The 25,088-nt window shown below is 54.6% G+C and overlaps 4 protein-coding genes across 4 annotated transcripts; all 4 read right to left on the reverse strand.

Annotated features, from left to right (window-relative positions):
* Positions 1–4,609: 4,609 nt before the first annotated feature.
* On the reverse strand, positions 4,610–14,986 carry IUM83_13667 (uncharacterized protein; the record flags this gene model as incomplete). Its single annotated transcript, XM_067938361.1, has 2 exons — positions 4,610–8,665; positions 12,740–14,986. The coding sequence occupies 2 exons, from the start codon at positions 14,984–14,986 to the stop codon at positions 4,610–4,612; spliced, it is 6,303 nt and encodes a 2,100-aa protein (XP_067790748.1).
* Positions 14,987–15,395: 409 nt separating this feature from the next.
* On the reverse strand, positions 15,396–16,404 carry IUM83_13668 (uncharacterized protein; the record flags this gene model as incomplete). Its single annotated transcript, XM_067938362.1, has 4 exons — positions 15,396–15,428; positions 15,509–15,706; positions 15,787–16,027; positions 16,151–16,404. 4 exons carry the CDS (start codon positions 16,402–16,404, stop codon positions 15,396–15,398), a joined length of 726 nt encoding a protein of 241 aa, XP_067790750.1.
* Positions 16,405–16,802: 398 nt separating this feature from the next.
* IUM83_13669 (cell 5a endo1) lies at positions 16,803–18,960 on the reverse strand (the record flags this gene model as incomplete). Its single annotated transcript, XM_067938363.1, has 4 exons — positions 16,803–16,835; positions 16,941–17,138; positions 17,215–17,307; positions 18,724–18,960. The coding sequence occupies 4 exons, from the start codon at positions 18,958–18,960 to the stop codon at positions 16,803–16,805; spliced, it is 561 nt and encodes a 186-aa protein (XP_067790751.1).
* A 4,643-nt stretch (positions 18,961–23,603) lies between these two features.
* On the reverse strand, positions 23,604–24,365 carry IUM83_13670 (NPP1-like protein; the record flags this gene model as incomplete). The annotated part of the gene is made up of 1 exon (XM_067938364.1): positions 23,604–24,365. The coding sequence occupies one exon, from the start codon at positions 24,363–24,365 to the stop codon at positions 23,604–23,606; it is 762 nt and encodes a 253-aa protein (XP_067790849.1).
* Between the last annotated feature and the right edge of the window lie 723 nt (positions 24,366–25,088).

Below are 25,088 nucleotides of genomic sequence, written 5' to 3' on the forward strand. Positions count from 1 at the left end.
GCATGCTGAACTATATTACGGACAATGAAGCCATACCGACTTCTGACGTCATCAGGATGAACAAGAGTGGCATGCCAATTGACTGGCAAATTGAAGTCAACCGACTTTCGCGTAGTTGGGAGTACAACGATTTAGCGCATCAATTTGAGTTGGTCCAGCGCAATGAGCAGGAAGAAGAAATCCTCAGGACGGAGGCCGAGGGCCGCGCACTCGCACTAGCCAAGGAACACAGCAACCTCAGAAGGGCAGAAACCAGGGGCGGGGTCAGGTCTCTCGCCAGAATAACCAATGTAGCCAGTCGCGTGGACAGTCACGGCAGCACCGAAATGAAGGAGGCAACGGAAAATACTGCAAGTTCTGTATGCGCAGCAATCACACGGACGTAGAGTGCTTCCGCAGCCCCGAGTCGCCGGCACACCGGTCATGACAACACAACAACCGGGGCGCAAGCGCGAACAGCAGCCACAACAGTGGAGGCAGTGGCAACGATCGAGCCTTTGCCGCCATGCAGGAACAGGTTGCGGAGATGACAGCCATGATGCAAGAAATGAAGCGCCGTCATGAGGAAGAGTTGAGTGCCCTGCGCTTCTACCGCCAGGACGAGTTATGTGTAATGACCGATAACGAGTGTGTGAACGAGAAGCTGTCTCACGATGGCAGACCAGAGACATTAGCACCATTGCGACAGCAGCCTGCAGCTCCACCCGCAGCGCGAAAGCCTTCACTCGAAACAGAAATTCGCATCGGAGAGAAGATGTTACGCGCTTTCCTCGACACCGGGTACACCAGGTCCGCCATTGATGAAACGTAGTGAGGACCGTGAAGAAGGGCCTCCAGTTATGACTCCTGGAGGGGTCATACCTCATGGCAAATCGGTCTGTGCACAAAACTACACACGTGGCAGACACTGTATTCTGCCTTCCTGCATTTTCGAGCAAGCGCGAATGCGCGTATACACTGAGGCTGGTTGACGGATTGTAGCATCCGATCATTCTCGGCACTGTTTTTCTATCGAGTCACGGTATTGACATTTTGTTCTCGGCTAACTGCCTCGAGTGAGATGACATTCGCATTCCGATGATTGACGCTCAGCCTCCAGCTGCGAAGGTGGTCGCGACGGAGCCCGACACTGAGACCATGGTGGAGGTCGCCGTGTCAGCGTTAGTCGAGGCTCTCGACCCCCTCATGATGATTGACGGTGAGATGCTTTCAGCCGCTGAGCGTGTGAGAGTGGAGCATTTGGTTGCAGCGTCTTCGCACGTTTGTTCGGGATGTCTTGGCAAGATGAAAGCCAAGCCTTACGTTATCCCATTGAAACCGGGAGCGACGCCATTTGCTTGTCGCCCGTATCCGATCCCACAACTAAGCGACAAATCTACCGACTAGTGAAGCTTGGTATTTTGTTCCCCAATAATGATTCGGAGTGGGCGTCACCGGCGTTCGTGATTCCGAAGAAAGACGGATCTGTGCGACTGGTATGTGACTATCGCAGACTCAATCGACGACTACTTCGCAGCTTCTACCCGCTGCCAGTGATTCGGAACTTGCTACGTCAGTTCCGCAAGTCTAAGTACATATCATCACTTGATATCCCCAAGAGCTACTACGCACGCATCCTCGATGAAATTAGCCGTCGTGCCACGGCCATTGTGTTCCCGTGGGGGAAATTTGTGTTTGGCTGCTTGCCGATGGGAGCAAGCACAGCACCTGATGAGTTCCAGTCAATTATGAATATGATGCTGGGTGACCTGGATGGAGTTTGGGCGTACCTGGATGATGTGTTAATTCTGTCAGACACCTTCGAGGAGCACGTGGGCTTGCTGAGACTTGTGTTCGAGCGCTTCGAGGAGTTTGGCCTGACAATTCACCCCCGCAAATCGAAGCTGTTCGCAACGTCGACAGACTACCTGGGGTACCGGATCAGCACTACTGGGATCCAGCCACTACACAACAAGGTGGAAGCAATTGCAAAGATCGCGTCGCCCCGCACACGCCGTAACTTGAGGCGCTTCATCGGAATGGCAAACAATTACAGGGAGATGTGGCCACGACGAGCGGCAATTCTCTCACCTTTGACGGCGCTGATGTCGCCCACTGTTCCGTTCCGGTGGTCCGATGAACATGAAGCTGCATTTGCTCGCATGAAGACCGCAATGATGCAGACGGTCGAGTTGGCTCTCCCCGCCTACTGCAAGCCGTTCCACGTGCACACCGACGCCTCTGGTTACCAACTGGGCGCCGTGATTTCGCAGGAGGGACGACCTATTGTCTTCTGGTCTAAAAAGTGCAATGACGCTCAGAAGAAATACCCCGCGAACAAACTGGAGCTACTAAGCATTAATTTAGTACTGCAAGAGTACAGAACGATGCTACTGGGACACGAAGTCCACATCCGTACAGATCACTTGAACCTAACCTACGGAACATACAACAACGTTCACATGCTGCGCTGGCGACTCGATATTGAGGAGTTTGGGCCAGAGCTCCACTACGTGAAGGGTGAAAACAATGTCGTCGCTGACACCCTTTCACGACTACCCCGTGAAGACGAAACCAGCGTACAGCAGCAGGATGCACTTGTTGCAACCGCTGCTATGGACTTAACCACACTCAGCAACGTCGATCTACGCGAAATTGCTCGCACTCAGAAGCGAGATGGCACGGAGGCGCTGAAAGGTGCAACGACGAAGGAGATTAACGGCGTCGAGCTGCAAGTGGACAGCACCACGAGCCGTATCATTATCCCCTCGAGTTTACAGACCTCCATCATCGCCGCTTACCACGAGTGGCTCATCCACCCGGGTACGACGGCCATGCTGAAGACCATGCAGAATGCGTTGACGTGGGCCGGCATGGCACGTGATGTCGAGCAGCATGTGCGCAGCTGCCTGATCTGCACCAAGAACAAGCACCCTACGGTTAAGTATGGCAAACTGCCGGAGAAGACTGTGGTAACCCGGCCATGGTTCGAGGTGGCTATCGGCTCAATCGGGCCGTTCGGTAAACAAAAATTCAGAGCCGTCACAATGATCGACACCACTACGCGCTTAGTAGAAATGCAAACAGTGGCCGACGCATCCAGTGACGAGCCGCCTACATCTTTGATAGGCTTTGGCTATGCAGATACCCCCGCCCTGGTCGCGTGATCTACGATCAAGGAACCGAGTTTAAAAAGGCGTTTTTCGAGCTACGTGAGAGCTACGGCATAGCAGCGGTGCCGACAACGATACGTAATCCACAGGCCGACGACATCATCGAGAGACTACATTGAGTGATCGGCGACAAGATGAGGACGCAACAGATCGCAAAAAGGAAGACTGGGAAAACTTCCTGCATAATGCAACGTTTGCATTAAGAGCGTCGGTGCACTCCATGCTTGGTATCTCGCCAGCACTAGCGACATTCGGTCGCGACATGATCTTCGACGTCGAGCACACCACCGACTGGAAAGCACAGCACACTCGAAAGGTAGAGCAAGTGCGTAAGAAAAACCTGCGTGAGAATGCACGCAGACGTACATGGGCATTCCAGCCAGGAGATTGTATCCTGCTGAAGCGCGAAAGCAACATCGACTCCAAGTAGACCACGCTGTACGGCGGCCCGTATACGGTGCTTGCCGTTCGCGACAACGGGACGCTGGTAATTGATAAGGGGCGATACACCGAGACGATTCAGATTCGGCGTATCGTTCCTTGCAAGGACGAGCGTGGGGAAGACTGTGATCTACCAGATAAGACACAGAGTGGAGAACCACGCAAGCAGACAACTGCTTGATCTTCGTCTACAACTGCTGGAAGCTCACCTACACATGCACATCATAGTGATAGACCATCGAGGCAGAGGAACTTCGATAGGATAGCCTTCAGCTGTACATCTATCTCTACAATGTCAGCAGTTCCATTTTCACCAGCAAGGACTCGTGACATCCCGTTTGCCCGATCAGCCCGCGCCACTTGTCGTAGTTGCGTTATGCCGTCAGCCAGTCCAGCACCACTTGAATGAAGTCTTCCCTCCATGCACTCCATCTTTATCCCAGAAGATGGATTTCTTCTTACCCGTGCGAGTTTTCCCCCGGGGGGTTGCAGGAGGCTGTCTCTCTGGGTTTGCTTGTCGAGATGTGTTTTCTACTTCCTCTTCTGAAGAAGCGTCTTGAGCAGATTCATCACAGACTACTTGCCCGCCATTTTCGTCCGCCATGACTGCTGTACGTGGTGATCGTCCTGCGCTCGATGTGCTGTTGCGACTTTTGAGAGCTCTCTTGGATTCCAAAAGACCGTACCCCTGCGCCGGAGCTGGGGTACGATCATTTGGAATCCAAGAGACGACGGACCAATAAAGCGGGTTGTTTCCGATTGGATAATATTCTCTTGGATTCGCGTCTGTATCCAACTCTGATAGCGAGAGGTCCAAGCCAGCGGGGGGCAGGTTACCAGCATGACGCCTCCAATTATGGCTACAGCTATTGCACTGTGCCCACGTGGCTTGTATATTCGGATGCCTAGCTCTTCCTTCTCGTGAAGGAAGGTCGTCTTTTACAACATCAACACAAGGATGGAAGAAGGTGTTTGGAGGACTTGCTCTACGATCTGTGCTAGTGAACTCAAGCGATCTACTGTCTATTCCTCCGTCCTTTAGTTCGATCGAGCCGCTGTTCGCTGTTGCTGCCCGACCCACTGGCGCTACTAGTGATTCCTAGTCGCGCTCGCGAAGCGCTAGAGCTGAGACTCAAACTACTAGCCGGGCCACTTGCTCGGCTGCCAGGGGTGGCATCAGGATACGTCCCCTTGACGTTGAACGTCCACTGCATCTCCTCCGTGCAGATCACGAGCTGCCCAGACTGCATCTTGCCATAGCCCGTAGGCGTAAATGACACCACAAACACAGCCCCGTCCTCGCTGCCGTACGGCGGTAGCTCTCCTTCTGCTGGATAAACGCTGAATGCGCTCGAAGAGCCGGCGGAAAACTCCGCCTGGAAGGCTGCAGCCTGTCGGAACTGGTTGCGCAGTTGAAAGCTGACGGAGGAGGTCTGGTTCAGGCTGGACTCGATGGTCAGCACGTCGTCGACTGGCGGGTCGCCGGCGTCAAGCGAGACGTCAAAGCGCCACAGCCCTCCGCTGCTCTTCTTCACTAACAGCGCGACTGAGCCTCGATAAGGACGCAGTGGCTCGAACCGAATGCTGTAGGGTAGACTCAAGGATGACCTCGAACCGGAAGACATTGGCAATGGTGTCACCGTCAAGGCGCGCTCGATCCCTGCAGGTGTCGCCATGGGGCCGAATCGACCAGCGTCAATTTCCCACTCAACCGAGAATGTCTCGTTTGAAAGCACCAAGTCATCAGGTGCTGCCAGCAGCTCACACTCAACACGCTTTTCGACCGAGTCACGCGCCTGACAAACTAGTACGGCTAGCACTCGAGGATGGATGGGCGCTTCAGCCACACCTCGCAACGGATATCGCCACTCGAGTTCTGCGTAGTCGTCCCCACCATGGACGACAAGCTCTGCTCTTGTCTCGCTGACAGCTCGAGGGAGGAAGGAGATCGGCACCTGAAGGAGGCCGAAGCTTTCGAGCAGTACGCGGCGTTTCTTGAGAAGCATGTCAAACACGGGTGATGGAGCAGACGCTCCCCGTGGCGAGGGTGGCGACCCATTCCCGTCCGGATCGTCGTCCACGAGCTTCACGTCAACGCGAAGCGGACCTGCGAATGGATTCTTGAACGTGAACAGCGTCGAGGCGGCTTCATTGACGCGGGCGGTGACGACGAGAGGCTTCATAACACTCGGTGCTCGGCCCCGTCCACGAATAGTGAACTCCCAGTCACTCGCGACGTCCTTCTCGTAGAAGACGATACTCGTGCTTTCAAAGTCAGACAAGGATGACGGCGTGTACTCTACCACAACGCTGGCACGACCAAAGGGAGGCAGGAGCACACGTGTCGGTGTTTTGACAGTATTGTTTCCGGTGTTCGACGCGTTGGAGCCCTTGATGGAGAAGTTACGCGTGTTCGTGACGCGATACTGCAGCTGGAGCTCTTGGTTACTAGGGTTCTGCAGCCACAGAGGCTGTGTGCAGACATCCCCGACTGCGCAGAACATGTCATCCAGCTCTTGAGCTGGCGCAGGTTCTGCCACGAGGTTCAATCGGTACCAGAACTGTCCAACCGCGTCGCTGGAGAACAAGATGGCTCCTTCCTCTCCATTCCCTATTGTCACGAGCAGAGGCGAGTAAACCAGCTCATAGACGCCCGACTGTCGCGCTTCTAATGTGAAGGTTGAAGGCCCCAACAAGCCAAGGCCACGCAGCTCAACCACGAATGTAGTTTCGTTGTCCAAAGGATTGGCCAGACCGATTTCGACACCCACTGCACCACGCACGGGTGCTCTCATCTCCAGCGTCGTCTCTGGTTCTGGCGGACTAACCGATGCCTCCACTGTGTACCAGAGGTATTCATTCGCTTCGTTCGTGAACGTGACGGAGCCGAAGTACGAACCGCTTACTAGCGGACTGAAGGTCAGCGGATACTTGACCACGCGGTTGGAGCTGCTACTTGCCGGTACAGTGAGCGCCGATGCTCCAACAACATCGCGTAGGTCCGACTCCACCTTAAAAACTTGAGCACCGTTCGCGTCGCCGGATCCATTACCGCCTGGAAGCGCGAAGACGTCAAAGTTGTGCATAATACTGGAGCGAGCTTGACAGTGGAGAACAATGTGGTCCTGGGCGAGCGGTTCTTCGCCGTAGCCGCTTAGCTCAAACTCAAACTGCTGCTGTGTGGCGGTATTCAACAGCACGAAAGTTCGAGTCTCGTGATAAATCCACGACGGTGTGAAAGTCAGCGGATACGTAGCTGATCGTTTCGCTGGCACGACAAGAGAGGGCGGTCCTGAAAACATTGACGCGGGAGGTTTCCCAGCCGGGGCATTGCCAGCACTATCAGTGTTACCATTGCTGAAGATCGCCTTAAGTGACCACGTCGTATCGGTTGGGTTGGAAAGCGGGATCTCTTGCACGATGCTGTGGCGAGCTGGAGCCACAAATTCCAGCTGCGTCTTCACATTCGGCTCCTTCACCTTCGCGATGAGATCATATACCCGAAGGTCACTGCTCCCGCACACCGTGTTTCGAGAGCGAAGTAGCAGCTTGCAAGCGTATCGACCAGCTCCTTTGGGTTGAAAGTCGACCAAGACACTGTTGGTACCAGCGAGGACGGAGCGAGGAGTGCCGAGTCGTGCCTGGTTGGCTTTGAGCGGCACTTTTGGTCCTGACGAATCGACACCAGAGCCATCAGACCTCCCGGAGGCTGGTAGGGGTTTGCCTGAGCCGTTAGTGAGAGTTAGCTCCGGAACGTTGGCAGTAAAGTACGGCGAGTTGAAGTCGACGTGGAAATTCGTGTGGTGGTTCTCTTCACAGCGCTTCAGTCCGTCTTTCAGCTTCGCCCGTAGGTGACCATTTGCCCGCTCTACAAAAACCGTAAGTGCGCGATTCAGCAAAGGGTTCTTGATTGGGATAGTCAGCTCCCTCACAAAACGGAATCGTGCCGCTGTCGCGCCGGCAGCGCCACTCGCTGCAGTTGACGCTTCGCACTGAAGTTCGAGCGTCTCGAGACTTGCAGGCAGGCTTGCGACCGCGTGTACTTCGTAGAGGAACTCACCGATGTTTTCGTCTAGGAACAGTAGTTGACATCTATAGTTCCCAGGGACTAAAGGCAGGAACTCGAGCTTCACCTTCGCTGACCCACTCTTCCGGATTGCGACTGAAGCACCGCTGAGTCCTGATGCCGGCACAGCTAATCCACCTCCACCCTCCGCATCGTCAGCACTGCTGTTGCTGTTGCCACTGCTTCCAGAGGTACCAAAGTCCGGAAGGTAGAAGGGCTGCTGAGCACAAATACACCACGCTGAGTCTGCATCCTCTCCGCGGTTTTTGCCAGCGATGCCAAACTGTTTCTTGATGCCGAACGCAGCGATGTCTGAGCCCATACCGAAGCTTGTTGTACTGCTTCCCGCCTGTGACGCTGCTCGGACAGTTTGTCGGCGACTTCCACCACGCGAAGAGGGCAAAACACCCGTTGCTCTAGCGGTCGAACCTGGACCCGTCATCCCTGCTGCATTGTCCGCCCCTGATGGGGGAGTCTGCTGCTGCTGAGTCATAGATAGCTTGAAGTTGGCGTTAGCTGGGAATTGATTCTCGATAACTATCTCTTCGACGCGCTTCTCGTACGTCTTCGTCTCGACTTGGATGATACGAACGGGTTTGCGCGACACGATGTTCGACTCCAGTAAGAACACCATGGTAGCTCCTCCGCCACCGATTGAGGTAGTTCCAGCGATATCCCCGCGAACAGCTTGAAAGACTAGGCGAGCCGTCACCTTCCTCGAAAAGCGTGGGCGGAAAGTGACAACAAAGGCCACTGTTTTACCAGGATCCAGGACGAGTTCGTTAGATTCGATCGTAAATTCGCTTGCCGCAGCCGAATCAGTGCCGCCGGTTGCGGTACCGGCACCCCCCGCGCCAGGTGAGTTCCGATCCCCTCCATCCAAGAAGACGTGGTAGCGCAGCGGCCGAACGCTAGGGTTCTTGAGCTCAATGCTTTTCTCCATGGCCTGGCCCAATCCACCTTTAAATTCGATCGTAGCCTTCGGAATGAACTGAGGCAGTGTCTGCTGCAAGTGAAGTAGCAGCAACAACATCTCACGACCAGTGTATCGTCGTAAGAATCGCGCTACATCTAACCCGAAATCAAGACCAAACGCCCCCAGCGTTTGCAGCAACACCACAGCTTGGTGTTGCAGTTGAGCAGCAGAAGGCGGTCTTCGTGGCCTCGAACTAGTGGCCTCCGGCATCCATCGAAAACAATGATAAGCGCTCTGGTCGACCGAAAGTGTCGGAATGTGCGCTGCTACGAGGTGAAATAGCCAGCGGCCATCCTTCAGGTCGCGCCCGATATCCAGGAGCTGCGTTTCGAGAAGCGCGCCACCTAACGAGGCCATTGGAGCAACGGCAGGTTGTTGAGGCTTGTGTAGTGAGCGTACACGATCGCAAAGCCACTGAATAAGCACCATCTCAGCTTCACTGTAGACGTTGCTTCCTTGACACGCTCGGCCTGTCGCGACAGGTTGCTTCTCGCCATTGCGCTTCTCGCTTCGTGCACTGACATCCCCAGCAGGACTCTCGGCGCCGCCCTGAAGCTGCATCTGATACCCTTTCCACGTGATTCGCGAAAGCAAGAAACACTTGATCACCTGGTACAGCACCTTCATCCATGTAGCAGTGCTCAGTGCTCGCCATCCATTTTTCAGTGCGCGTCGTCGTGCTACAAAGGGTAGCGTTGCATATGACGGCGAAGACAAGAGAGCTGGGTCAGCTTGTGGACTCTCGCATGCTCGGAGATAGAATTCTTGGGCTAGCAGGTGCTCTGGAAAGACATCGTGGACCATGGCTCCGTAAGAGCGAAGGAAGCGCAGTAACTCCACAAATTGGTTTGTGTACTGTGTGAGTTGGTCTTTCTTCGAGTGTTGTGGCACGGATGAAGTCGAGTTTGAATTCGACCCAGAACCTCCGTTGGCTTTGGTGGTGGTGCCTGTAGAGTTCGTAGGTTCTGCATTTTTCCGTTTCGCAGGAGCAGTTGTGGCGCCAGGAGCTCGAAGTGTAGGCACTGCCAGGCCTCCAGGTTTCTTTATACAAATCATGTCGAGTAGTTCATACAGCGGACGGCCTGCGTTGTCTGCAAAATCCTCCGGGAACCGAACCACGGGTGTTCGAAGGAAGTTCGCGTTAAGATACTGCATCACAAGTTGGATTTCCCCGTCGCTAAACGGTGTGGGGGCTCCTATTGCGGGCAAAACTGGCAGAGGAAGCAGCGATGACGATTGTCGCTTCAGCAAAGAATTTGTGGCAGAACTTTCTTCATCGAGACCAGTAGATGGATCGACAACCACGAAACCATTTGGTGCGGTGTGTTGCTGCTGCTGCATTGGCGCTTGTTGCGCTTCCTTGTGCTTTTCGGCCTCGGCTTGAGCTTGTCGAGTCGATAGCAGATACACTGGAAAGCGGCCGGATGTATGCGTGTAGAACTGGAAGCCACTTGGAGGTTTTCCATCCGACTCTATGCTTTTGTTGCTGACCGAACCTCGATTTTCAGAGCTAGTTTTAGCGTTACTATCCTCGTCAAGATCAGGGTTGGATGGCTCTTTGCGTTGTGGGGAATGTCGAGGTGAATTGCTTGTGTCCTCTGTTAGCTCAGGAGCGAGACCTTGGGTCTGAATAAAAGCATAGTTCGTGAACAAGCAATTCTCTGCACAGCCAGCAACGGGTAATGCGAAGGAGTTGCCGTCAGCGTCGAAGAACTCGAGCCTGGCGTTGAAAGCTACGCTGGCGTTGCTGGAAAAGCGTAATTCAACTGGAAGACTTGGGCAGGCCATGCTCAATGTCTTTCCGCGTGGAAACAGCACAGTCAATGGAGCTCGTGAGGTATCCAGCGGTACTCGACAAGCGAGCTCGAGATGGTCGTAACCAGTAGCGTACACTTGGAAGTGGGCAGTCGCTGTCACCCCAAGCGGGACGGTAGGGAGGACCACTTTGTTAGTCGAGAACGACAGATGCGGGTGAATTCCTTCGCCTCGCAAACTCAAATTCACGTAAGGCTCGCCGTCAACCAGAAGCGGTAACTCGTCTTCCGCGTACTCGACAGCATCCAAAGGCAAGAAGCTCACTCGAATTGTGACCTCCTCTCCTGGCGCCAACTCGCCACGATCAGGAGCAACGTGGAACACGACCGCGGTTGCGCTATTCGTCGGGTTTGCTGACGCAATTCGCTTCGCAAGCGCGACTCCGGCGCTTACTGCAGCAGCTGCGGCGGCGGCTCCAGCTGCAAATGTCACGAGGTTCCCTTGCCTCAAACGTGCTGTATCAATCTGCCAGCGCATTGGCTGTTCGTCATCGTTCGTGAGCACTATCTGCTTCGTGTAGGGGACTTTTCGGATGCCTTCACGCGTGATGACACAGCGGTTGAAATGCATCGTCGATGACGAAAAGCGCAGTCGCGGTACGATGGCTCGTGCTAGCACTCGTCGTCGCAGTGGTGCCGGACTGCCATTGCTGGGTCCGGAGCTCGACCCGACACCGGCGATCTGGAGCGGGAGAACGAGGTCGTGGTTGCCTTCCTTTAGTGGAGTGAACACGAGATGGCAGGACACGGTAGAATGCGGAGGCAAGCAAATCTGCCACTTGGAACACCTCGCAGACAGGTCATCATCAGTATCAGCTTCTCCGTCTTGAGTATTTGCTCCGTTTCGAGGCTTGTCGTCGGCCAAAGGGACGAAAATGTTGCTGGCATCTTCGAGGTGCGCGATCAAACGCGGTGGTGTGGCGATGGCAAACTCGTCCGAAAAGGCTGAAGACCCCAAGTCCAGCAACAAGCACGCAGGAATGGAGCTGTGGTTCTCCAGTGAGATCACTCTTGGGACCGAAACACCCAGCACGACTTCTCCAAAATCGATAGCTTCTGCTGGAGCGAGGAAGACGTCCGGTACGAGAACAGAGGCACTGACCGGAAGGCGAAGAATCTTACCTCCTCGTAAGGTTACCACGATATTCACTTGATGAGAGCCACTAGTACCCCCGTCCAACGTAATGGCACGGTGAGGTAACAGCTTTACTGTAAGTTCTGTAGATTCCTGGGGATCCACCACACCTTGCGCTGGACTCACTTGCAGCCCTATTGTTGTAGTCATTGATGGTGGGTCAACACTCGCATAGAACACAGCTCGCGTGTGCATACCCAGATTGGATATGGTAATGCGTTTTTCACGTTCAACGCCGACTGAAATGGTCCCAAAGTCCACCTTCTTCTCCCGAGCGACGACTTTGACGTCAGGAAGCAGTGCCCGACAGTTTAGAAATCCTTTTTCACCACCAGTGACATCTAGCTGGAACATTTGGGCCAGCCACATAGCCCCACTTCGTTGCGTGATACCCAATGCCGACATTGCGGGCCCAGACATCGATGGAGGACTGTACACCACCTTGCATACCATTGTAGCTGATGGTCCTAGCGTACCGCTGGCCGGCAGAACTTCAAATACTGGTGCCATTGAGCCACTTGCATTAGCACCTTTATCAGCCATCGTAGTGGTGGTGACTGTAGTTGTCGCGTTACTCTTGGAGGAATCCGGGCGGGTCAACCCGTCAGGCGTGGCGAGCAACGGCAACCGCGTCCACACGAATGGAGCTTCAGAATCGCAAGTATTTGTGATGACGACGTCCCGATCTACCGACGTGCTCAGGTCCAGCGCTCCGAAATCAAAGCGTAGCTCTTCTGGTGCAAGTTCTACCACGATTGGGGCTACCTCCGCGACAATGGTGAATTGACGCGGGTGAACGCCGTTAAGCGAGTAGGTGACTGCTTGTTGGAAGAACTGCTCTCGGCAAGAACAGAATACCAGATCAAACCCTGCCTTTGAATGCGGCGGAACGACTTGTGACGTTAACGTTGTCTTGCGCGCGAGTTCCTCGAGCTGTCCAGGTGTGCCATCTTTATTGGCGGCACCCCCACCGAAGTGTAGCGTGACTAGAACATTGTGCTGCAAGTTGTTTTGCACTGTAAGGCTGCGCGTTGCGCAACCGTTGACACTCAATCGACCAAAGTTTAGAGTCTTGGGTCCCGAGACCACCTGCTCCAGCTCATCAAATTCCAAGGTTCGAGCACAGTCTGCAAGTTCCGCTGGTGTAGCGGGTACGGCCTTGAATTTCTTCTTGATCAGCTTAAACTCGTCAAAAAAGGCCTTCGACTGGCCAGCATTTCCTCCAGCAGGGTGCTGGTTCAGCCATAGCGGTTCGTCCGGCTTCCTGAGAGATGGAGGAAGTCGTAGCTCCTGCGGTTGAGGTCTGCTCTCTTTGTCCATCCCAAGATCGACACCCCCTGAGTTTGGAACGCCGTCATCTTCTTCCTGGTTGTTCCCGCGGGCTTGGACGACGCTCGACTTGAGTCCTTGAGCCTTCCCTTTCCAACCCTTCGTCCTGGCTTCACGCTGAACACGGCATTGAGCAAGATAGTCGTGATAGGCAGTCCGATGATCGGCACGGCGCGCAAGCTCCTTGACGCAGTACGTCAAATGAGTGTTATTTGTGCCTTGGAACTCGAACTCGTCGAGAGCTGCAGTGCCGTTCAATGCTGCGAGCTCGTACGGAGGCTGGCGCCGAAATCGTTTCGACAATTTTCCTTTCGTTTGCTTGGCCTCCTCTGGTAGTAGGAACTTGTACTTGGGCGCGAAGTCCGCTGGTAGAGCCAACGGACCACCGACCAGTCTCTCACTGACTGGCGGAAGAGGCCCAACAACCGCCGCGCGCCCCAGCACCTTCACAGGTATTTCCAACACTCCATCGTTGATGCGAAGCGCCAAAGTGCTGTTGAAAGTCCCCAGTTGCGTCGGAGCGAAACTAACCACAAGACTTTGCGACTGCAGCACGTCCAAGCGCCCAGTGCGCGGACTCACGGAGTAGTGAGCGACCCCTTTCTCAACTTCAAAGCGGACAGGCAGCCCCGACAGATTCTTCAGAGACAGCAGAATGTCCGCGCGATCGTATGATCGGACGTCGCCGAAGTCGAGCGGCGGTGTCGGCGACAGCTGGAGCCGCGGGATGTACGTCTTGGCGGAGACCTCGAAGGTCAAGTTTTGCGCCTGCAGATCTTCGCAAGCGATGGACGCGAATGCACTGAGAGGTTGTGCGGGTGCTGGCAACAGCATAAAGGGCGAGCTCGACGAGTCCAGACTGCCTGTCGAGGCGCCATAGTCCGCGTCACTCGCGCCGCCTTGCTTGCGCTCAATGCGCTGGATTTCGTCCGCCGTCTTCGCTCGCGGACGGTAGACGAACGTGACGGCAGCTTCGCCGAACGGGTCGATGCAGCCGTCGGCGGGGGTGATCCGCAGCTCCTTCCTGCGTTCGTAGGCCTCTCGGTCCTCCTCGACGCCTACCGCCGGTCCTCCTCCAGCCGCGCCGCCGCCGAAACTCACGGACGTCTTGAACGCCAGCGGCAGCGGCCCGTTGTTCCGCAGCAGCGCCTCGATCGCGCGCGTCTCGCCTGCAAACAGCGAGCCGAAGAACAGCGACTGCACCGGCTCGCGCCCGTGGCGCAGCACGAGCTCGGCCGTGTGCTCCACGACGCTGCCGGACACGTCCACGATCTTCTCCGCCGCCGGCGGCAGCTTCTCGCCCGCTGCAGCTGCAGCTCCAGCTCCAGCCGCCGCGTCCTCCTCGTCCTCGTCCTCGCTCTCCTCTCCTCGCCGCAGCTCCCAGATCCGCGCGCGGACGATGGCTCGGAACGCGCCCGGCTCGAGTCCGACGGCCTCCACCTTGACGCTCACCGTCTCCTGTGGCAGCAGCCTGCCTCTCTGCGGCGCGACCGTGACGGCCGCTTGGGGCGCGGCGTCCAGCACCTCCACCTGGAACGCGCCCGGCCTGGCGCCCGCGTTGCGCAGCGCCACGACGCGCGCCGCGCGCTGCGCGAGAACCACGAGCCCGAGCTCGCACAGCGCCGGCGCCGCGTCCAGCAGCGGGCAGGCGCGGCGCGCCAGCAGCGGCACCTCGAGCGCCGAGCCGTCGTCCGCGCGCAGCTGCAGCGCGTCGTGCACGAAGGCGGGCTCGCGCTCCTCCTGGTAGTCGGCGCCGCCGCTGGGCAGCTCGAAGGCCACGTCGTACGACACGCTCAGCCCCGCGGGCAGCGTCAGCGTGGCGTTCTCGCAGCGCGCCAGGTCGCGCCCGCGCAGCAGCACGCGGAACGGCGACGCGCGCGCCGGCGGCGCCAGGCGGAAGCGCAGCACGCGGTCGCTGGCGTTGCGCACGCCCAGCGCCGCCACGTAGCACGCGCCGCGCTCGAAGGCCGAGAACTCGACGGCCGACGGCGCCACCTGCAGCGCCGACGACGCGCGCGCGCCGCGCAGGCCGCAGGGCGTGCACGGCCGCGCCGCCGCGGACGCTGACGGCATGGCGGGCGGGCGGGCGGGATCTCTCGGCCGACTGCTAGTCTACGAGGCGGGGCGTGGCTGTCCAGAGTCAGTTACGCCTGCATGGCCTGGATGGCGAGGCGGCGGGTGCATGTAGATAGGTAGATAGGTATCAATGGGAGGGCGATCGGCCTCTTCGAGCGAGCATCGACGCGCTGCATTGCATTGCATTTGCATGTATTGATACTAGGTAGATAGGCCTGGTTGACAGGTGAGTTGCGCGCTTCCAGCCGCGGTTGGGACCACCGCCGGAGCTTGGGTATTACTGAAAGTATGTAGCTTGTGAACTGCACAAGTGTCATTACTACGGAACATGTATCAACGAGTTTTTGTTGTCAACTGCCAGTTGAGTAGCTTCTGGTAGACAATGAGGATGGTGGGCGTTTGCGTTTTACACGCGCAGGTTGGAGGCCATCGAGTTGGTCTGAAATCACTTGCACAATGCTAGTTAGTGACTCATGGAGGTGGAGGATACTGCAAGTGATGGCAACGAAGCTGCCTCACCCAGTCCAGTTCCTCCTGCGCGGCGTCTTGCAGCTGGCCCGAGAGATCGGCGACCTCCTGTAGGAGCGCCTGGAGCTCCTTCTCCAGGGCCGCAACGGGCCGCTGCTCGTACTGCTTCAGCTGCGCTTCCACTTGGCGCAGGCGAGACAACTCGGCTCGGAGGCCCCGGATCTGCGCCTTCTGCTGGTGAGCTGCAGCCTGGCGCAGATCGACACAAGACGCAAACCGGTTGGGGGAACTTTGAGCGCCGGCGAGACGGCAGTTTCGGACAGACGAACCTTTTCGTGCTTGTCGTCGCCGAGTGACGCCGTGCGGGCCTGGAGTTTGTAGCAAAGTCCGTCGATATCCGCATGACTCATGCGTTGGATGTGCTGCTGCCCTGTTGAGGACACATTAGGAACGTCGGGCGCCGTCGACGAGCTTGGGGGGTTGTTTTGTTGCTGCTGCATGTCCTGCTGTGGTGACGCTATTTGTCCCGCTGTCTCTGCGTGGGCAGAAGTTGCCACGATGCACTCAGGGCTGTAGGCATCGGCATGCATTAGACAATGAGGCAGAACAGTTAGGAAACAGGAAACTATCCGGCACGCAAGGCGCAACGACTTCAAACCAACACGACAGGATGGTCAGAAAATAGGGTCACACATTGAGCGCGTCGTCTTCTGAGGGCGAAATTCTCCGTCCAACTGCTCCTCGAAAGCTACTGCCTCGCTACGTGCAGGCGCTTCAGCAAGGTATCCAGCACCCTCAATGTCCCCGGTGTCGTTGTCACCGCTGCTGGAAGTTCCCTGGGCATCATCGGAGGCGTCTGCCATGAGTAGGTCCTGGATCTCCGGTATGATCAGAACTTCGTCTACGGCGATGCCGGGGATACTGGTGGGCGGTGGAAGTGAGGCCATGGTGGGGCGAGTGCCAAACTGTGAGTGGGCAGCTGAAGACGCTTGTGCACCGGGTTTATGTCACTTTTTGACGTCTATCGTCTGGGACTGCGGCCTCCTTCTCAATGTCTCACGAATTAACCGTGACGAATCGAGGCCCCATGTTCTCACAACACAAACGGCGAATGCTCAACAAAGCTATTAGAATACCCAACAAAAATATAAAAACACAGAAACTATGATCAGCGAGGTAAGCAAGTTTTATTAGAATTGCGCCCGATTTGCTCCATCCATCGTTGTTTTTTTTTCTTCCCAATATCAGACTTTGGGCTCGTAACCACAGCTGCTGGTATCGCGAGTATTTGTCGTTGTCGTAATTATCGTTGTCATTGTAAGTTGGGTGCGAAGCTTGGGCATTTTTAATCGCTCAGGTGGCTGCTCATCATGCTAACCTGTACACGTTGCGGCGATAGTAGTTCAAACCAAAACACAGCCGAACCGTCAGCAGATTCTGTCAATACCAGCAGCAGCAGCACACACGAAAGCGATATCCGTACCCAATCGAGCTCTTCCTTGGCGGCTTCCTGCATCTTACCCCACAGATTGCCAATCTCGTCCTCGTGGATCTTCAGCTCACTCTCCAGTGATTCCTGTGAGCGTTCCTGGTATTTCTTCGACTGCGCTTCGAGCTCCTGGAGGCGAAATAGCTCCGACTGCAGCTCTTGGATCTTCATCTTCTGTTGTCGGGCTTCGTCCTACCCACAGCAAAGCAAAGCAGACAACCAAGACTGAGCACGTTTGTGAATATTTTCTGCCAGCTTGCACCCGTACCTTCTTGCGCTTCCGGTAACGACGAGAGGCTGTCTGCATCCTCAATTTACGACGGAGTTCGTCAAACTCGGCACCATTCATCACGTGCACACGCTGCCCGGTTGACGGGACATGGGTGGTTGAGGTTCCAGTGGCCGCTCTCATTTTCTTGCGTGTTGCTGCCGATTCACGCGGGGGTTGGGGCGTTGGTCGCGTCGTGGGGGCAAGTGGGGTTGACGCTAGATCAGCGACTTGCCCCATCGTAGAGGGCAGTCTTGCTGTAACAGGCGTGCAGCTTGAACCTGGAATTGCAGCGGCAGCAGCAATCATCCCCGGACTACCAGCCAGGAACCTCAGGTCGTGTTGTCTACAGACCCGACAAACAAGTGGACAGGGTGTTGAATGCGAGCCGAATGGATGTGGAGCGGGCACAGTCGTTCCAACGGGGTGGGTTTCCTCGCCTTCGCAGTCGTTGTTTGGGTCTTCGTTCCGAGTTCCAACCACGCGTATTACCTCCAAGTTTTCAATACCCCCTTGGCCAACACTACCGTCCCGACTCGTGACGGAGCTGCGATTGAACCCCGATAGACTCGATTGATTGTCGCTGTTATTGCTGGCACTTCTGCTGCTCGCAGTCGTCGAGGCAGTCCTGTCGTCACCAGTGGAGCTGTCTTCTGCCAGCAGCTCCAGCACTTCCTCCATCATGGCCTGGTCACTCATGCTGGGGCCAAAACAGTTGGGAAGCTGCCAAGACATGGTTCGCGGTAGTCCGAAAGAAAAGCAATGACTGATGGGATGTGGAAAGGAGCGAGTGGATCAACAGGGAAAGGTGCCGCCGCGTGCTTCGAGCGGCGGAATCCTAGACCCGCGCCTACTACGTCCCCAAAGCCGTTGAGAAATGTCGATGAGGTCACCAAAATTCCCCGTCCCACCGGTTCTCGGCTCGTCATCGGACAGTTTAGGCTGTTTGTACAAGACTATGGTTGCTACGGTGATGCCCAGCAGAGCGAACGCAGCGTCCCCGACAACTGGGACGGAGCCGCTGATCTTTTTGCCACCATAGCACGGGATCTCGGTCGACGGAATTCGCTGCGGAGCTTCAAGTAGGTCGGCGTGCGGCTCTTGCTACGACGTGGTCTGCATCAGGTCAGCGTCAACGTCCCAGTTGTCGGGGACGCTGCGTTCGCTCTGCTGGGCATCACCGTAGCAACTCGAACTGCTTCATGTCGTCCATGCAGTTGGTATTGGGCGTATAATAGTACCTCCAACGAACACGAGCCACCGAGGACAGCGCTCGAGAACGGTATCGGCCAAGACCCTGGCACTTTGATGCCAGTCGGTCTTCTCGTCGGAACCCGGGACATTGTCATTTCACTGCACCCTGAGCATATCGTCCTGAGATCCACCCCGATGACATTCCAGAAGCGACCGCCGCAGAGTTTGTCTGCAAGGAACGTGACTGCCTTGTAGGCGCCGGATTCTGTGACGTTCACGAACGGGTTGGTGTACCAGAAGGCGTCCTGCTCGTACTTGGGTGAGTCGGTAGATGTCCAGTAGCACCGATGGCTTCCGGTCCTTCAGCGTTTCGACGACTCGGGCGAGGAAGTTGATGTAGTCGACGTGCTCCGGGTTAGCCCAAGTCGTGAGCTCCGGGTTCTCGTTCGCGTGGATGTACAAGAGTTGAGGGTCCGGGTTGGCGTCCACGTAACCGGCGTTCAGTGCGAGACGCACCGAGTTGAATCCGTTCGAGACGAGGAAGTCCTGCAGCGCGCTGATGGTGGTGGCTTGGGTGCCCCAACCCGTCCGGGGTCATGTCGATCTTCTCCATACTGCCTCATGACACGCCCTTGATGCGGATCTCAGTTCCACCACCTGTATCTTGCCACCTTCGGCCAAGTAGTTGGGCTGCCGGCACACTGCGTCCCTCGAATAGCAAAACGTGAGTTGCATGTGGTATGGTATTTCAAACGTGGTGGGGCGAAACGTACCCTGGAATCCGTGCGGAGTGTTACCACAGCAAGTGATAGTGCTGAAAACCTCACTAAAAGCGCTTGCATTTTCGCTTCTTCTCACACGCTGTCCTGATAGCGCTACTTGATGACCGCTGGAATTTTGGTTTGCGGACTCGTGTGGTGCGGTGTTTCGGTTTGTGCAGGCGGATCGTAAACAAAGGTTGTGTAAACGTGCTGGCAATTAATAAAAGTTACAAGGTGTGAAATCGTCCTTGAAATGGGCGGAGGCAAACGTTTTGGTGTACTTAAACTTTGACCACTCGTGGGACTCAACTCTTTAGCCATAGTCGGCGTTGGTATTCTCGGGCAAACGCAGATTGACGAAAATAAAATCTGTCGAACACAGCCTAGAACAAACTTCTGTGTGGATGTGCCCCACTGTCGCATTTAACCAACACAAGCTGCCCAGTCTCCGACACTGCATCGGAGTCATGGGGTTTTGCCGTACCAAGGTCAAGCCAACCAGCGCGCGAGATGAACCGCAGCATAAAAGCCTGCTTGGTACGGCTTACAATCAACTCCTCCAGTTTTGGCATCGTAGCCACATAGGACACCGCAGTGAATATTCAGTTGAACGGCTTCTTGCCTTTCGGGACTACTACCAGCGTACCTCCATCACCCACGCCATAGGCGTTTGTATCTTGACGCCGATCCCTGCGTTCTCAGTGGCTCTACTGCTCGATTGTATTCCACTACGACCTCCATCAGACGACTGGAGAACAAACTATCCGTTTTGGATTCGACTATTTGTCGCCACGGTATTCATTGGGCTAGGCCTTGCCGCACAAGTGCGAGAAGTACTCATACCGGGGACCATGTCAAGTATTAAAGTTTGTGTGATCGCAACGGGGACGGCTGTTACCTACATTATCGCGTGCATTTTAATTGCCGCTGTGTGGCACTTTCCGATTCCATTTGGTTATATACTCCTTGTTGGACCCTACGTGATGATTTTCTGGGTTTTCACACTCTCCGCCATTGGTCCAAGGATTGTGATCAAGTCACCAGTACTTCTTCAACAAGTGAAATCGTTGTTGCTGATAGTTAACGCACAAGGGCTCGTGGCAATAGCCTACCCGCTTTTTACAGCAATATTTTACCGATTATCTGGAGTTGAGCAGGCCGTCTTTGTCTTCATGATGCCTCTGATCAGGATTGGCACAAAGCAAATCATTGCTATTGCAGCCGAGGACCTCCACGAATACGTAGGACCCGTTGCGTGGATGTTTTTAACGTTTTCTACGTTGCAATCTGCATGCAATCGGCTAAATCCCTTGTGGCAATGCTGTTTATGATTGCTTCGGACAGTTTTCATGTGATTGTTTCTCTTCGAAACATTTTCTGCCACAAGGACGCAGATGAAACCACTCAAGGCTCACCGAACAACACAGGCATTGACAACTATCTCCGTGACTTGCCAGAAATTGTTCGCGCCATATTTGAAGCTTGTGATACGAGCAGCGCTCACATCCGAGTATTCGCTCCATTCCCGCTCCCGTTATCGGACTGCAGCATAGCATTCATCAGCGATACAGCGAAGAATACACGTGATTCACACGCGTACACGTCATCTGATGTCACAGTCCTGATGAAGGTCGATTGTCTGAACAATCAACATGGAGATGCTCCACAGCAACTAAATCTCGCAAAAGCTGTCTTGATCAAGCAAAACAAAGTAACACACGCCACCCCAAAAACAAAACTCACTTCCACTTTCGTTACCACGAAAAGCTCACACCAAGAACAAGCTCTGTCACCACAAAGCTATTGGCTATGTTGCGCTTGAACTCAAAAACGGGATCGTCTAAACCAATGCGTGAGGTTTCGGTTCAACCGGCCAAGGAAAATACTCTTCGTGACGCCCTGCAAGTGCTCTTCCGATCAGAGTATCTCCTATTGACCGAGTACATCGAGTGCGCTTTACCAAGCCTTTATTCTGCGTACCTCGCAACTCTCTACCACTTACCTGTAGCGCCATATTACCCACAAACGGCATCTTTGACCCCTGAGCAGTTGGCGAGAGCGGTGATTAGCATCACAGTATTCGCCGCGGTCGAATTAGCTGGGTTTGTTGGTCTCATCTTCCTACTGAGACGAAAACTCGGCATTTCCCAGCTGTACCAACTTGCATTTGTACTTGAGACACAGGCACGAACGCTGCAGGGCCACCTTTTCGTATGGACCATTTTTATCCTGCATCTTTCGCTAGTGCATTACGTTGCGCAAACGCAATATGCTCTCTCACCTGGGAGTTGTATTTGGAGTCAGTTCTAATGTTTACCCTGTACTTGGTTTCAGGTGTTGATTTCAACATTCGCTTCTAACTTGATTACATGGGGAGGCCTGGTCTTTAGATGCCAGTAGACATGCATGTGGCGAAGGTGAAATTCAGAAGTATCATGCCTTATCAAGTTCATAGCAAATGGGCTAGGAATACGTTACCATTATTCAAGTTTTTTTTAATGGAACCCTTCAACGTTCTATAGATTGTGGGCTTCTTGGTCTCCTGGTACGATTCGGCTTTCACCGATTTATCCGTTGCATTCATATTTCGAACGTATCCAAGGGCATTTATGGCTCATATTCGAACTAGACAGGCACTTACTACATATTCCTGCAGCGCCAGCCCTGTACGTGCATTCGAGATTTGTCGATCCACTTGCTGTTTGTTGTTCGCCCCTGATAGCGTTTGTATATCTGCTCACGAGGTGGCTCCAATTTTCATCTTGCGTAATGTTACAAACTGCAACGGATCCATCAAGTGTTGAGAATAAGCTTTTGGGATCGCAGTGATATATGCAGGAGACAGAACACACTCGTTCATAATATCTTTTCATTTTTAATAAAGAGTCTTCAAACGCTTGCACTAGATTCACGAGGCTTCTGAAATTCTTAGCGTAACACTACGCTCAAATAGGCTAGTTTGTCCCCACCAGTGAAGTTGAGGAAGTCAAGATCAAAACACAAATAGATGCTGTCCTCAAGAAAGCAGTCCGGAAATGCTTTCTTCAACAATGGGGACTGGCAGTTCCCAGTGCCGAAGCACTCACTCTCTCTCTCCGCTACTAGCCTCGTTTTCGGTTGCTAACCCCTATCATGCCGCTTCGTCCATTAAACCTACAACTTCTACGAGCCAAAGAAGAAGAAGAAAAAAAATGCAGTCAATTTGCTACAGGATATCATCAACTGAAGCAAAGCCGGAACAGGGGCCAAATTGGCCACCGCAGTGAATATTCGGTCAACTGTCTGCTTGCTTTCAGAGCTTATTAAGGTCGCACTTCAATGACTCGAGCGGTTGCTGTTTGCATTCTGACGCCGATTCCTACTATGGTAGTGGCCATTTTGATCGACTGCATTCCGCTGCGAGATCCTGGTGAAGGATGGAGGCCAAACTATATGTTCTGGGCTAATATGTGTCTCAAGGAAGTCAACACTACGCGAAGCTTCGCTTTCACCAGCGAGTTTGAAACCAAAGAAACGACCAATTACCTTCGCGATTTGTCAAGAATGATACACAACGCGTTTGAAGATCGTAGCGTACGGGAAGCGTGTGGCGACCAATTTCGACTGTTCTCCCCATTCCGACTTGGTCTGTGGAACGAAAGCGGAATTTTCATCAATACAGTCACGAAACTCGGTGAGACAGACATGTATACTCTTCTACACGCCTCTCTTCGGCCAGACAGTTCCGCTTGAAAGCATTGTTCACGCCTGGGATGGAAGAAATTACTTTGGCAAGACTAATTGCGAACAAGATCCGGCCTACGCTCCCCCTCTGTGGATAAATAACCTTGCGCTGCCTTGTGGTTGTATTAACAGGCCCGGCTTGTGAAAAGGCTCAACACCAACAAGGCTACTTACCCTCATGCACTCCGATCTACGAGTTGCCCCCAATGTTTAGCGTGCGACTTTAGCCCGTGGAACGACAGAGGAAGCAGTGCAGGACACGCTCCAGTCGCTCTTCCATTCCAAATACCTTCAGCTAGCCGAGTATATCGAGTGTGCATTGCGTGGCACAGTACAGCCCGCACATAGCAAGTTTAACACCGCAACAATTAAGTAAGGCTGTGGTCAGCATTATGACATTCGGGGCAGTCGAGTTCCTGGGATTTTTGGGGATGGCCTTGCTACTCCAGCGGAAACTCGGGATATCCCACTTCACCAGCTCGCATGTGTGATGCGCGAGTCTTGCAGGGCTACATCTTCGTATGTATTCTGTTCAACCTTGTCATGCCCCAGCAACACTTCGGTAAGCTGCTCGCCCTGACTAATTATTCGGAATTCAATTCACTTTGAAAAGGTTGTGATGTATACTATCAGGTGTTGAGTTTGATACTCGATTGGTGTGAATACTTGGAGTCTACAGATGCGCTACACTCAAGACCAGCCATTATCTGTCTAAAACGGATACGCACTGTTGAGTTTGTCCAGGAAGACGCCGTCCTTCATGGGCATCTTGAGGTGAGCCACATTGAACGGCGTGTGGTCCCAGTCCGTGTTGTTCAGCGAATCTCGCGCCGGCTTCGGGAGCTGGTCCCACGTGATGACGTCCTGGAACTCGCCGGCATCCTCCGTGTACTTGACGGCCGTGCCGCCCACGAGGTGGTTGTAGTAGTACGCGACCTTGAGGCTGTTACCATCCAGGTATTTTTCCTTCGGAGGGGACTGCTTTGACCAGCCCACGGCAGCAGACAGAGACACCCCCAGGATGGTCGAATTATCGGGTGTGGGGTTGTCCAGCCACACGATGGCGTACTCCCAACCATTGCGGTGGCCGAAGATGCGGAGCGTGAGAGGCAGAATCAGTGGGGCACGTGCTTTGGGGAAGTACCAGGCGTACATGATGGCGTACTTGTCCTTGACCCACGTGGAGCGAGCGTAAACTTGCGAGCCCAACGGCGAGCCCTTGCACTCACCGTCCATGGGGCCGCTCCACTCGAGTCCGCCGCTGATGGCGCCGTCGTTCTGGACGGCGGGGTACGGGTGGCACCCGTCCTTGATTTTCAGGCGCGGTTTGTACTTGACGGTGGCCTTCTGCACGTCGGTGACGGGATCCGGCTGGGGGAATGGCCGCACTTCGTCGTGCGGAATCACGTTGGACTGGGCTTGAACCGAAGCGAAAGACACCACGACAGTGAGGAGTACGGCGCGGAGGTTCATTGGGAATGGGTAACTGCGCACGAGGTGGAAAATTGTCAAGTGGGCTGGCGGGTAGTGAGCTATCGTTTCACTTTGTTTTGCCAGGCGACGCCACCATCGCTGTGCCCTGTGCTCGAACAGAACGGCATTCATCCTTTTGACTAGGGTTTCTTCAGCTAGGAATACGGTTGGCCGGCGTTCTGATCGAGATTTGCGCCCTGAATTCGCCTTCAACGGTTGTGCGATAACGCGTTGCGTGATTGCAAAGACCGTGTCTCGAAAAACTTGGTGCTGGAGCACAGGCTGCCACTGGTATACCGTATGCGCACCACTGCTCAAAGGGCTTGATGCGTCGGTGTTCGCAGCTCGAAACCCTGTCTTTTCAGACTCGAGAGGCCCCAGCAATGTGCTGATCTCTTTTACCGACTCGTCCTCTCAACTGCTTGTCGTCCATGTGCGAGGGGGTGGAAACTGCCCTCGCTACTTCTGGTCCCTCTTGTGTTGGCCTCTGAAAACCGAACGCCAGCCTATTTCGCTTGGTTTTCTTGTTTCTGTGGGTCTGTACTTCGAAGTAAGATGTACCTAGTCAAGCTGAAGTGAGACCTGCCATACAACAAGCTGATGCTTATCAAACACCGACAGACTGAGATACGCTCAACTCATCTTTGATCGCGTGCGCGATCGCAAAGCGTGATTGCACTGCAGCACAATTTCTGAACAAACATGTGACAGTGAAAGGTGAGC

This window comes from Phytophthora cinnamomi, assembly GCF_018691715.1.
Source record: "Phytophthora cinnamomi strain GKB4 chromosome Unknown Contig44, whole genome shotgun sequence".
Classification (NCBI taxonomy): Eukaryota; Oomycota; class Peronosporomycetes; order Peronosporales; family Peronosporaceae; genus Phytophthora; species Phytophthora cinnamomi.